At 43.6% G+C, this 12,477-nt stretch overlaps 1 protein-coding gene across 1 annotated transcript; it reads left to right on the forward strand.

The window, feature by feature from the left end:
• Window positions 1–423: 423 nt before the first annotated feature.
• On the forward strand, window positions 424–9,843 carry LOC110509154 (polyhomeotic-like protein 1). The gene is made up of 15 exons (XM_021590127.2): window positions 424–606; window positions 1,227–1,348; window positions 1,626–1,739; window positions 2,524–2,589; window positions 2,717–2,860; window positions 2,949–3,113; window positions 3,256–3,337; window positions 3,465–4,171; window positions 4,252–4,390; window positions 4,683–4,855; window positions 4,997–5,063; window positions 6,529–6,616; window positions 6,774–6,945; window positions 7,979–8,216; window positions 8,626–9,843. Exons 2-15 carry the CDS (start codon window positions 1,232–1,234, stop codon window positions 8,775–8,777), a joined length of 2,424 nt encoding a protein of 807 aa, XP_021445802.1. The 5' UTR covers window positions 424–606; window positions 1,227–1,231; the 3' UTR covers window positions 8,778–9,843.
• The last annotated feature ends 2,634 nt before the right edge of the window (window positions 9,844–12,477 follow it).

Consider the following 12,477-nt stretch of genomic DNA (forward strand, 5'->3'; position numbering starts at 1 on the left):
AATAGCAATAGGAAATAAAATAGGAAACAAATGGTAGACATTCTTCTAAATCCCTGAAATAGGTAGGCAAAGCAAACAAAAGGGTGAGTTTCAAAAAATGCTAACCTCCCCCTTATTGTCATGTGAGAAGCTAGCATGTCTTGGGGGTATGCTATTTGTGCGTCTGTAACTTCTTACTCATCATTATTCACGATTCATTCAAGACTATCCTGGTAGCATCCGCCTTATTAATGTATAAGAGAGAATTAATAACTCTACCTCGACTATCAGAGGGCAATGTGGAGCTATTGCCATATTACTAACACCTGTCAAATCGTCTTAAATCTCCACAAGTGCATGGGGTGTCGGGTCTAGGGGTCGATTTTAGATTGGGCTACTGTTCCCTCTCTGATGCATCTCAATGACGTATTTTTGGCGCCGGAAAAGGAATGGTAAAGAATGAGAGGGGGCGGGATTTCTCTCATCTGGCTCACCGTTGTTTGCTTCACACAATAATCAGAAAAACATCAAAGATTCCTTCCAAAAGCAAATGCGTAAAACGTTTACGGATAGAAGCTGGATTTTATATTTAAAAGGTTAAAAAAAATAAAGGTCCAGGAGATTGAGGTAAGAGAAAAATTTCACAAAGCCTTGCAATTAACTTATGATCTAGCTTGATAGCTAGCTAGCTATGCTAACGTTAGCCAGATGCACTATTGCTGCAATGATCTCGCCTAGGTTTTGTTCTAATTCAACATTGCCAGTCATTGAAAGTAAATTATATAGCTATCTAATATCAAACGCAATTGTCTGTCCTTAATTTTGAATGTCTAATTGAACGTTTTAAACGTTTGGAAGAGCACACTTGTCCGTCCATGTTCCCTCCTGGCTGCTTCCCTTTCGGTCATCGATCATGTTGTTGACAGCCAGCCGGCCTCCTACCGCCAATCACAATTTCACCCATTGCATTCGCTAGCTAAGAACAGCTAAGAACTGCAACAACATACAGCAAGATATAGCTTTAGCAGTTATGGCCAGTTAATTTATAGATTAGATTAGAACGTGATAACTGGGTAGGGGTCTATTGAGGTCAAATGTCTGCTACTGAGAAGAGAGATTTCTAGGTAATAAAATTGCTTTGCAATTGTTGTGGTATATATTTTCATATAAGAAAGAAAAAAGTATTATTTGACAGTACTGTAAGATATTACAGTCCATGATTTGATTGATATCTGTGTTTTGTGCAGAGAGCATGGATGCAGGTGATGACCAGAACACGGGTCCTACCAATGGGAATGCGCCGTCTGCTGGGAACTCCCGCCCTCCCCAGATAGCCCACATGTCTCTGTATGAGAGGCAAGCTGTGCAGGTGATTATTTTATTATTATTTTTAAGCCTGCTGCATGAATCATTATCTTTGACAATAGGGCGAATGTCTGCACTGAATGTTGAACTACTAGCCTTGCCTAGGAATGACCAGTCAAGAAGAGCATGTGCATACTGGAGGGTTGCTGGTATCAAATCCTAGATGCCATTGCCTGCAGTTGTGCCCTGGAGCAAGGCACTTAACCCCCCTTCATTTGAACAATGAAGTGATGTTAATCTTAATGAATATGATGTTGATGGTGGTGATTTGTACTCTCTAGGCCCTTCAGGCGCTGCAGAGACAGCCGAACGCAGCCCAGTACTTCCAGCAGCTCATGCTGCAGCAGCAAATCAACAGTGCCCAGCAGCTTCACAACCTGGCTGCCGTGCAACAGGTAATAATAACACAATAATAACGGGTAGCACAACAGCTAATAACACAATGAAAGGTAACAGAACAGGTAATTACACTAATGAGTAACGCAACATCTAATAACGCAATAATAACAGGCAATAACACAATTGCAGGTGACACAACAAGTAATAACACTATTATACCATGGCATTGTTGAATACTTGTTTCTGATTGGCTTGAATGGCATTCTAGAGCATGCATTATATCCCTATAACACACGGTAGAATTCAATGGCTATAGTTCATTCTTGCATGTTCTGTTTGAGCTTCTTTTGAAAGAAAAAGTTGAATTGAAAGCATTGGTATTGTTGAATGTTCATAGTAGCAAGCTAGGTATTACGTTTTGGTTAGCTAAACTAGCAAGTCTGTTTGTTTAGTAAGACAACTGTAGCTATCTAGTAAACTTGCTAGACACTTCAGTGGATGTTGAACACATTTCTACCGGCAAATTAACACATTTCTAGTGGCAAATGTGTTCAATTATAGCCATGTTATAAAAGGGATAATCAACTCGGCACTGCGTTCTCTGGAAAATAATGCAACCCCGTGGAACGTCACTTCCACTTCGCTAGCGCGTCGTGGAACACACTTTGCACGCCATTCATTATTTTCCATAGAACACATAGCCCCTCGTTAATTATCCCTTACATAACAGGTAATAACACAATAACAGGTAATAATAACACTAAGCAGAGGAATGCACTGCCACAACGTTCAAAGTTTTTACTTTCTCTTGACCTCTTTCATTTTGTGTTTCTCTCTCAGGCCACCCTCGCTGCTAGTCGCCAGTCCAACTCTCCCAACCACAGTGTCTCCCAAGCAACCACCACTGTAAGTTTCACAGTCAATAATTCAAATAAAACGTGGCAAGCATTGTTATCCTTAATTGCAGTTTCTTAGCTTCTTTCTTTGAGATTCCTGACATATGGCAGCGTCAACATTTTCCCTCTTGTCACAGGTCAATCTGAGCACCACCTCTGGGGGAGGGACCATGACCAATCCCCGCCCCCTCGGCCCTGCCACATCAGTGACATCATCAGCTCTCAGCCAATCAGTGCTGCTGGGTGGGAACTCAGCCGGACAGGGCCAGATGTACCTGAGAGTGAGTTGAATGAGGAGAAGACTGATATTTTTGTCAATTGAGAAGGAGCCTCTTTATATTCAATAACCTCTGACCTATGAGCCCACAGGTCAACCGCTCCCTCAGGGCACCCCTCGCAGCCTCCCAGCTCATCTTCATGCCTGGTGGCTCAGCAACGGCTGCGGTAGCGACAGTTGCACAGCAACAGCCTCAGCAACAACAGCAGCAACAGGAAGTCCATCCCACCTCCAATGCCCAATCCGACAATGACCAGGTAGTGACCACTTCCTGTTGTGAGAAGCATTTTTTTTAAATTTTTTCAGTCAACAGTTGTCTCTGCAATTGAGATTTTGCACAGATAATATTGTTTCTAATTGTTTGCCTTATTTTCTCTCTCCCTCTACTTACTCTCTCAGGTGCAAAACCTGGCTCTCCACTGTATCTCCACTCCCAGAGTGGCCGCAGTGAAGACAGAGTTTCCAGACAGGAGAGACGCAGGTGAAAGGACTTATCTTTGCCTCCAATATGCATACACAATTCTATATCAATTTGTGTGCCACTAAGATGCAGAGAACCATCTCTCATTCCAACTTTAAACATGCATTAAACTCTCTCCCTTTATCAGCCAACTATTCTCTAAGTCAACAACAACAGCATCCTCAGCAGCAACAGCAGCAGTTCTCTCAGAACACCCAGCAGCAACAGCAACATATGGCCAACAAACTGACTAGCTACACTCATCCCACTGCTCTCCCCAGTATAAATGTCAAGACTGGAAACCAGCTGAATATGGCCCCAACCGCTGCCACCTCAGTTCCCGCCTCCTCCTCCCCCTCTCCCACACTCCCTCTCTCCCAGCTCCTCATCTCCCCCTCAGGCCTATGTCAGGCCCGGGCGGTAACCACAGTTACCCCTGCTGCCACGGTGACGCACATCCTAGTCCCCACCTCCAACGTTCCTACCTCCTCTCAAGGCTACCCCATAGGTTCAGTCGCCCCCAAAACTAACGTCAACACCCAGACCTTGGTGGTGCAGCCACTGCAGCAGTCCAACACTAACTTGGACAAGGTGAGCCACAGCTCTGGCCCTGTGCACATACAGCCCAAAACCTCACAGGGTCACCGCTTACCTGTCCAGCTTTCCCCACGCCACCCTCCACCTATCCTCCCGGCTCCGCCCAACACGGGGGGCAACCACCCGCCCCATGTCCCAGTCCAGCTGGTGGGAGCTAGGCAGGGCTCAGTAGGAAACTCCCAGGCTTTGGCACAGGCCCGAAGCTGCTGCCCCCAGGACAACGGCATCGCTATAGCCTCTACTGGAGGGAACACCACGGTAATCCTCTTAGAAGCTGAAAGAGTTGGGGTGTGTCTGTGTATGTGTGAATAAAAACTAGTCTCTTCCTGTTGCATTAGGCAAAGCCTGCAATTGGCTCATTGAAGAGGAAGTCGGAAACTGATGCAACCAATGAGATGGTAGTCGAACCTTCCCAACTTTGCTGTCCACCAATGAGAGATTCTGCCCCTCTATCTCCCGCCCCCACGATGGACTCAGGTAAGATGTCTGAAGACATAATGTATGTTCTTGTTTAGTTGATTCCTATCTAAGGTTGGCGATCGCCTGATACAAGGATTTAAGGTTAAGTTGTAAAACACAGAATGATTCATATTTGGTTAAGTCGTGGTTTTTTTGAATGAGTAGTGTAAATTCATGTTTGTTTTTTGAATCAATAGTGTAAATTCATGTTTGTTTTTTGAATCAATAGTGTAATTTCCCAAACTCTGACATTTCACCCACATTCTTTTCTACCTTGGTTCCCTCACTTCCTCTCGCTCTCTTTCTCCAGCTCCTAAAGTGGTGCCAGCCTTCTCCTCTCCCCCCACCCTGTCTCTACCCCTGTCTTGGGGGGTGGGGGGTCAGGGAGACAGAGCCCCTCTGCCCCAGGCGGTGGTCAAACCTCAGGTCCTCACCCACCTCATAGAGGGTTTTGTCATCCAGGAGGGAGCTGAGCCTTTCCCTGTGAGTTCACATATCTGGCTAGCACCTAGCTACCTGCTTACCATGGATCAGGAGAGAAGATGTGGTTTTGTTTGCACAGAACTTTGCTTTAGGGCCAGAACATATCCTTCTCTAACACCCAAACCTGACATTGATTGACAGGTGACTGGGCCAGTGAAGGAGCCACTAGCCATGGGTGTTCAACAGGCTGACAATGGAGGCCCTGCAGGTTAGTAGGGGGGTATATTTTCTACCTTCCTTAAAGAATACACTCCATACCAGCAGACTGATGCACTAGCCTTTCATTTATTTTTTTTCTGATCCAGTTGTCTGTGAGAGGTTGCAGTACTATAGCTTGATTCTGCCTCTGATCCAGTTGTCTGTGAGAGGTTGCAGTACTATAGCTTGATTCTGCCTCTGATCCAGTTGTCTGTGAGAGGTTGCAGTACTATAGCTTGATTCTGCCTCTGATCCAGTTGTCTGTGAGAGGTTGCAGTACTATAGCTTGATTCTGATCCAGTTGCCTGGGAGAGGTTGCAGTACTATAGCTTGATTCTGCCTCTGATCCAGTTGTCTGTGAGAGGTTGCAGTACTATAGCTTGATTCTGCCTCTGATCCAGTTGTCTGTGAGAGGTTGCAGTACTATAGCTTGATTCTGCCTCTGATCCAGTTGTCTGTGAGAGGTTGCAGTACTATAGCTTGATTCTGATCCAGTTGCCTGGGAGAGGTTGCAGTACTATAGCTTGATTCTGCCTCTGATCCAGTTGTCTGTGAGAGGTTGCAGTACTATAGCTTGATTCTGCCTCTGATCCAGTTGTCTGTGAGAGGTTGCAGTACTATAGCTTGATTCTGCCTCTGATCCAGTTGTCTGTGAGAGGTTGCAGTACTATAGCTTGATTCTGCCTCTGATCCAGTTGTCTGTGAGAGGTTGCAGTACTATAGCTTGATTCTGCCTCTGATCCAGTTGTCTGTGAGAGGTTGCAGTACTATAGCTTGATTCTGCCTCTGATCCAGTTGTCTGTGAGAGGTTGCAGTACTATAGCTTGATTCTGCCTCTGATCCAGTTGTCTGTGAGAGGTTGCAGTACTATAGCTTGATTCTGCCTCTGATCCAGTTGTCTGTGAGAGGTTGCAGTACTATAGCTTGATTCTGCCTCTGATCCAGTTGTCTGTGAGAGGTTGCAGTACTATAGCTTGATTCTGCCTCTGATCCAGTTGCCTGGGAGAGGTTGCAGTACTATAGCTTGATTCTGATCCAGTTGCCTGGGAGAGGTTGCAGTACTATAGCTTGATTCTGCCTCTGATCCAGTTGTCTGGGAGAGGTTGCAGTACTATAGCTTGATTCTGCCTCTGATCCAGTTGTCTGGGAGAGGTTGCAGTACTATAGCTTGATTCTGCCTCTGATCCAGTTGTCTGTGAGAGGTTGCAGTACTATAGCTTGATTCTGCCTCTGATCCAGTTGTTTGTGAGAGGTTGCAGTACTATAGCTTGATTCTGTACAGTAGTTGTCATCCCTAGCATAGGAGGCTGGTGGGAGGAGCTATAAGAGGATGGAATCATTGTAATGTGTTTGACAACGTTCCATTTATTCCATTCCAGCCATTACAATGAGCCCATCCTCGTATAGCTCCTCCCACCAGCCTCCTCTGACCCATAGTCATCTCTCTACTAACAGTCTGACTCTCTCCTCACCAGTGTTGAAGTGTGAGTACTGTGAGAGCTTGGCTCCTGCCAGCCAGTTCAGAGGCTCCAAGAGGTTCTGCTCCAAGACCTGCGCTAAGAGGTACCCTAGCCACCTCACCTGTCTTCTCACTATATCACACACCTCTCTGACCAGAACAGGTCTACACTTTAAAGTCAGCACTGTTGACATCACATTTTTGTCCTGGGTGCAGCCAACACTATTGACTCCTTGTTATTACCTGTCCACTCTCCTCCAGATACAATGTGAGCTGCAGTCATCACTTCCAGGTCAGTAGGGGGCGAGCTTCTGCACGGCCGCCTGGTCCTCCCGTTCCCCCAGACAACATCGTCAGACGCAGGGGTCCTCGCAGGAGTAGCTCGGAGATCGCCTGCGCTAAAATAGCCGGCAGACATTTACCTGTCAAGGAGGTAAAGTGGATGTTTCTGATCCATGAAATGGAAATGTTGTTTACTCTCCTCCTGTTTCAAGTTTGAATGTCACATACACAAGTACAGTGAAAATAGTTTCTAACCAGCTCTAACCCCAACACTGCAGTAATCAATAACAATGTAACACTAAAAATAACAAGGTAGAACTGAAACACACCAGATAGAAGAACATGATGAAGTAAGTAAGCATACTATACTGAACAAAAATATAAACCCAACATGTAAAGTGTTGGTTTCATGAGCTGAAAAAAAAGATCCCAGATAATTTCCATACCCTCAAAAAGCTTATTTCTCTCAAATTTTGTCCACTTATTTGTTTATATCCCTGTTAGTGAGCATTTCTCCTTTGCTAAGATAATCCATCCATCTGACAGGTGTGGCATATCAAGAAGCTAATATGATCATACCACAGGTGCACCTTGTGCTTGGGACAATAAAAAGCCAATCTAAATGTGCAGTTTTGTCACACAACATAATAGATGTCACAAGTTTTGAGGGAGCGTGCAATTGGCATGCTGATTGCAGAAATGTCCACCAGAACTGCTGCCAGAGAATTTAATATTCATTTTTCTACCATAAATAGCCTACAACGTTGTTTTAGAAAATTTGGCAGTACGTCCAACCGGCCTCACAACTGCGGTCCATATGGTGTCAAGTGGGCGAGCGGTTAGCTGATGCCAACGTTGTGAACAGAGTGCCCCATGGTGGCGGTGGGGTTATGGTATGGGAAGGTATAAGCTACGGACAATAAACACAATTGCAATTTAACGATGGCAATTTGAATTCACAAAAATACAGTGAAGAGATAGAGACACTTTTTTAAAAAGTTATTTCAGTTGACTGATTTCCTCATATGAACTGTAACTCAGTAAAATCAATGAAATTGTTGCATGATGTGTTTATAGTTTTCTTCAGTGATTATGTATAATACATACATACAGGGTCAGCTCCAGTACCATTAAACTGTGCAGGCCTACATGAATGACGCTCTTCTCTCTATGATTGGCTGTAGTGTCGTTCTGAGTCCAGTCGCTCAGAGGATGTGTCCAGTTGTGATGAGGAGGAGGAAGAAGATTCCCCATCACTCTCCCCTAGCTCCTCCCTCTCCTGCCCTAGGCCCGCCCACTGCGATCCCCATTTGGACGACTCAGCTCAAGGCAGCCTCCCATTGGATGAGGCCAACTTCCTGTCTGGGAGCCCCGCCCATTGGGGTGTGGAGGAGGTCTGCAGGTTCATCTCTTCACTGCAAGGTCAGTACTCATTCATTAACAGTCAATGAAGTAAAAAATGAATTAAGAGTCTTCATAGTATGGGAATCTGTAAAAATGGAACCCATGGCCAACTGGTCAATTAGATCAGGGTTTCCCAAACTGGGTCCTGGGGGCACGTTTTGGGTTTCCCCCTAGCACTACACAGCTGATTCAAATGTTCAAGCCTGAGATGATGAGTTGCTTATTTGAATCAGCTTTGTAGTACTAGGGCAAAAACCAAAATGTGCACCCAGGGGGGGCCCCAAGGACCCAGTTTGGGTAACCCTGAAATAGATCAAAGAAATCCAACAGTTCTGGTTTGTCCATAACCCACGCCAATGTGTATTTTAGGTGTATGTTCATTGCTAGTGAGCAGTCCCTTTTCATAGCGTATTCACTCTCCTCCCAGGTTGCGAGGAGCTGGCAGCCCAGTTCCTGTCCCAGGAGATTGACGGACAGGCCCTGCTGCTACTCAGAGAAGAACACCTCATCTCCACCATGAACATCAAACTAGGACCCGCCCTCAAGATCTGTGCCTTCATCAACAGCCTACGAGACTGACGGGGGAAGGAGGGAGGGATGAGGAAGAGGGGTTCCAATGAACTTCAAACTGGGACCCACACTAAAGACTTGTATTAGTGACGTTCAAGCCTGAGACCAAGACTGAAAGGGAGGGGAAAATGGGGGTTGATTTTAATCATAAACCTCAATCATTTTAGAGACTAGATGAAGAGAAGGGGGTTGAATATAGATAGGTAAGAGGGGAAATAATTAGAATATGCTTAGACTTTCCTGGACATGGAATGTGCAAAAAAATCTGATAGTCTGTCTTTAGAGTTCATGTTTGTGAGGTAAACTGACAAAGTATGGGTGAGTTCGTGTGTGTGTGTGTCTGTCAGGAGAAACATATACTCATTTGACACTGCAAACGTGGTCACCTACAGTAACCGTGGCTAGCTAGCTAGGACAGTTCAAGTTGCCTTTTTCTACATTTCAACGGTGCTATAACCATAGTGTTATTATTGAAAATGGTCCATTTCACTTTTCTTTCTACAAAGTGGATTTGTAATGTTAATGTAGATGCCAGGCTCTAAGTGTATGAAAGGACATTGAAGAGCTTTAATTCACTTTTTTTTCTACCAGATACAACCCTGTTTTAAAGCTTTGATCTTTTGTACTACAATCAAAGTTATTCTTTTGGTGTGGAAGTTTTTCATGGAGGGGGATGTAGTGAGTATTAGTAACTGACTGAACTACCTGAATATGGGTATTTGTCCTGAGAGGGGAGATACTCTGTGTATGCAGTACTACCAATAATATGGTTCCTGTTACTGGAACTATGCTCTTTAGCTCTGAGTGTTGTTTGTATATGGCTGCTACAGATTCAGGGCTATTCAACGCCGGTCCTGGAGGGCTGAAACACTTCTGTTTTTTTGTTTCTACTTGGTAGTTAATTGCACTCACCTGGTGTCCCAGGTCTGAACCAGTCCCTTATTAGGAGAAGATGAAAATTAGAAATGTTTCAGCCCTCCGGGATCAGAATTACACTGATCGAAAATATAAACACAACATGTAAAGTCTTGGTCCCATGTTTCATGAGCTGAAATAAAAGATCCCAGAAATGTTCCGTAGGCACAAAAAGCTTTTTTCTCTCAAATTTTGTGGACAAATTTGTTTATTTCCCTGTTAGTGAGCTTTTCTCCTTTGCCAAGATAACCCATCCACCTGACCGGTGTGGCATATCAAGAAGCTGATTAAACAGCATGATCATTACACAGGTGCACCTTGTGCTGGGGACAATAAAAAGCCACTCGCAGTTTTGTAACACAACACAATTCTACAGACATCTCAAGTTTTGAGGAGCGTGCAATTGGCATGCTGACTGCAGGAATGTCCACCAGAGCTGTTAGCAAATCATTTTATGTTCATTTCTATACAATAAACAGCCTCCAATGTCGTTTTAGAGAATTTGGCAGTACGTCCATCCGGCCTCACAACCGCGGACCATGTGTATGGTATTGTGTGGGCGAGCGGTTTGCTAATGTCAACATTTTGGCGGTGGGGTTATGGTATGAGCAGGTATAAACTATTGTCAACAAACACAATTGCATTTTATCAATTGGCAATTTGAATGCACAAAAATACAGCGATGAGATCCTGAGGCCTATTGTTTTTAAGGTATCTGTAACCAATAAATCCATATCTGTATTCCCCCTCAATTGAATTCCATAAATTAGGGCCTAATGAATTTATTTAAATTGACTGATTTCCTCATATGAACTGTTTTTGTTCAGTATAATTAGCCCTGACTCTATAGTGGCATTTCAATGACTTGTAGGGTTCTCACTGTGCAATGTTACAATCATTCAAGGCCAAACTCCTATAACACCTGGCTTGTAGAAAAGCATTAAGTAGAAGTAGAAAAAATGAGTAAAGAATTCAAAAGACAAAAAGGTTTGGGAGCCACTGGCACAGAGTACTGCTGACCAATTCAGATGAGAAAAAGCATCAGTGTGAATGGTTTTAATTGACATTGGTAAATTTCTACATTGATTCACATTGTGGAGAGTGTGCAAATAATGTCAGTTCAGTTTGTACTCATTTACAGTAGAACATCAACCACTGAAATCTGACCTTCCATATAGCTTGTACCAAATATCCCACTTAGGTAATTTACCATAAAACAAACATTTCTACAGTTCCGGTCTCCATGGATTTAGCAGTTGGGTCTGGTCTGCTTAATTTCATTAACTGTTTATGAATCAGAAAAAAGGAGTGACAGATTTCGCTTCCTCTTCCGGGAGGTTTCATAATCACATGACCTGACCAGAACAAACTTGAGGCGCAACCAGGGTCCTGAGTTTTTCCGCAGGAGAATTAAACTCTGGTCCTACCTACGAGACAGACATATTTAAAGCTAGAATCATTAGTTGCTACATACATTTTTGGACTTAAAATGATAAATGAAGTGTCACAAAACAACTTATAAACACCTTATAAATCTCTTATGAAGCCTGGTGTCTCCACCCATGTGTTCTTTCAGTCCCTCAAATCACAACAAAAATAATGATTTCTAGTCATATATTATTACTGCTATTACACAATCGTTTTGAAGACGAGATTTGTGAACCTTCATAAACAGCAGTGATGGGCAACTCAAGTCCTCGGGAGCCGGAGTGGTGTCACTTTTCTCCATCCCTAGCAAACGCAGGTGATTAAACTAAATGTATTCTAAACTGAAAATCATGATTAGTTGATTATTGGAGTCAGGTATGTTAGCTGGGGCTAGAACACAAGTGTGGCACCAATCAAGCCCCTGAGGACTGGAGTTGCCCATCCCTGATATACAGTATATACACTACCGTTCAAACGTTTGGGGTCACTTAGAAATGTCCTTGTTTTTTGTCCATTAAAATAACATCAAATTGATCATAAATACAGTTTAGACATTGTTAATGTTGTAAATTACTATTGTAGCTGGAAACAACAGATTTTTAATGGAATATCTACATAGGCGTACAGAGGCCTATTATCAGCAACCATCACTCCTGTGTTCCAATGGCACGTTGTGTTAGCTAATCCAAGTTTATCATTTTAAAAGGCTAATTGATTATTAGAAAACTCTTTTGCAATTATGTTAGCACAGCAGAAAACTGTTGTACTTATTTAAGAAGCAATAAAACTGGCCTTCTTTAGACTAGTTGGGTATCTGGAGCATTAGCATTTGTTGGTTCGATTACAGGCTCAAAATGGCCAGAAACAAATAACTTTCTTCTGAAACTCATCAGTCTATTCTTGTTCTGAGAAATTAAGGCTATTCCATGTGAGAAATTGGCAAGAAACTGAAGATCTCGTACAACGCTGTATACTACTCCCTTCACAGAACAGCGCAAACTCGGCGCAAACCAGAATAGAAAAAGGAGTGGGAGGCCCCGGTGCACAACTGAGCAAGGGGACAAGTACATTAGAGTGTCTAGTCCTCAACTGGCAGCTTCATTAAATAGTACCTGCAAAACACCAGTCTCAACATCAACAGTGAAGAGGCGATTCTGGGATGCTGGCCTTCTAGGCAGAGTTGCAAAGAAAAAGCCATATCTCAGACTGGCCAATAAAAATAAAAGATTAAGATGGGCAAAAGAATACTGGACAGAGGAAGATTGGAATAAGTGACAGACGAATCTAAGTTTGAGGAGTTTGGATCATAAAGAAGAACATTCGTGAGACGCAGAAAAAATGTAAATATGCTGGAGGAGTGCTTGAC

This window comes from Oncorhynchus mykiss, chromosome 3 (genome assembly GCF_013265735.2).
Source record: "Oncorhynchus mykiss isolate Arlee chromosome 3, USDA_OmykA_1.1, whole genome shotgun sequence".
Taxonomy (NCBI): domain Eukaryota; kingdom Metazoa; phylum Chordata; class Actinopteri; order Salmoniformes; family Salmonidae; genus Oncorhynchus; species Oncorhynchus mykiss.

Bases quoted from the DNA above. Each gene is read 5' to 3' on its own strand.
- LOC110509154 (XM_021590127.2), top strand. From the start codon at position 1,232: ATGGATGCAGGTGATGACCAGAACACGGGTCCTACCAATGGGAATGCG. The intron at 5,064-6,528 runs GTTAGTAGGGGG...TCTCCTCACCAG, and splicing joins TGACAATGGAGGCCCTGCAG to TGTTGAAGTGTGAGTACTGT. The intron at 6,617-6,773 runs GTACCCTAGCCA...ACTCTCCTCCAG, and splicing joins TCCAAGACCTGCGCTAAGAG to ATACAATGTGAGCTGCAGTC.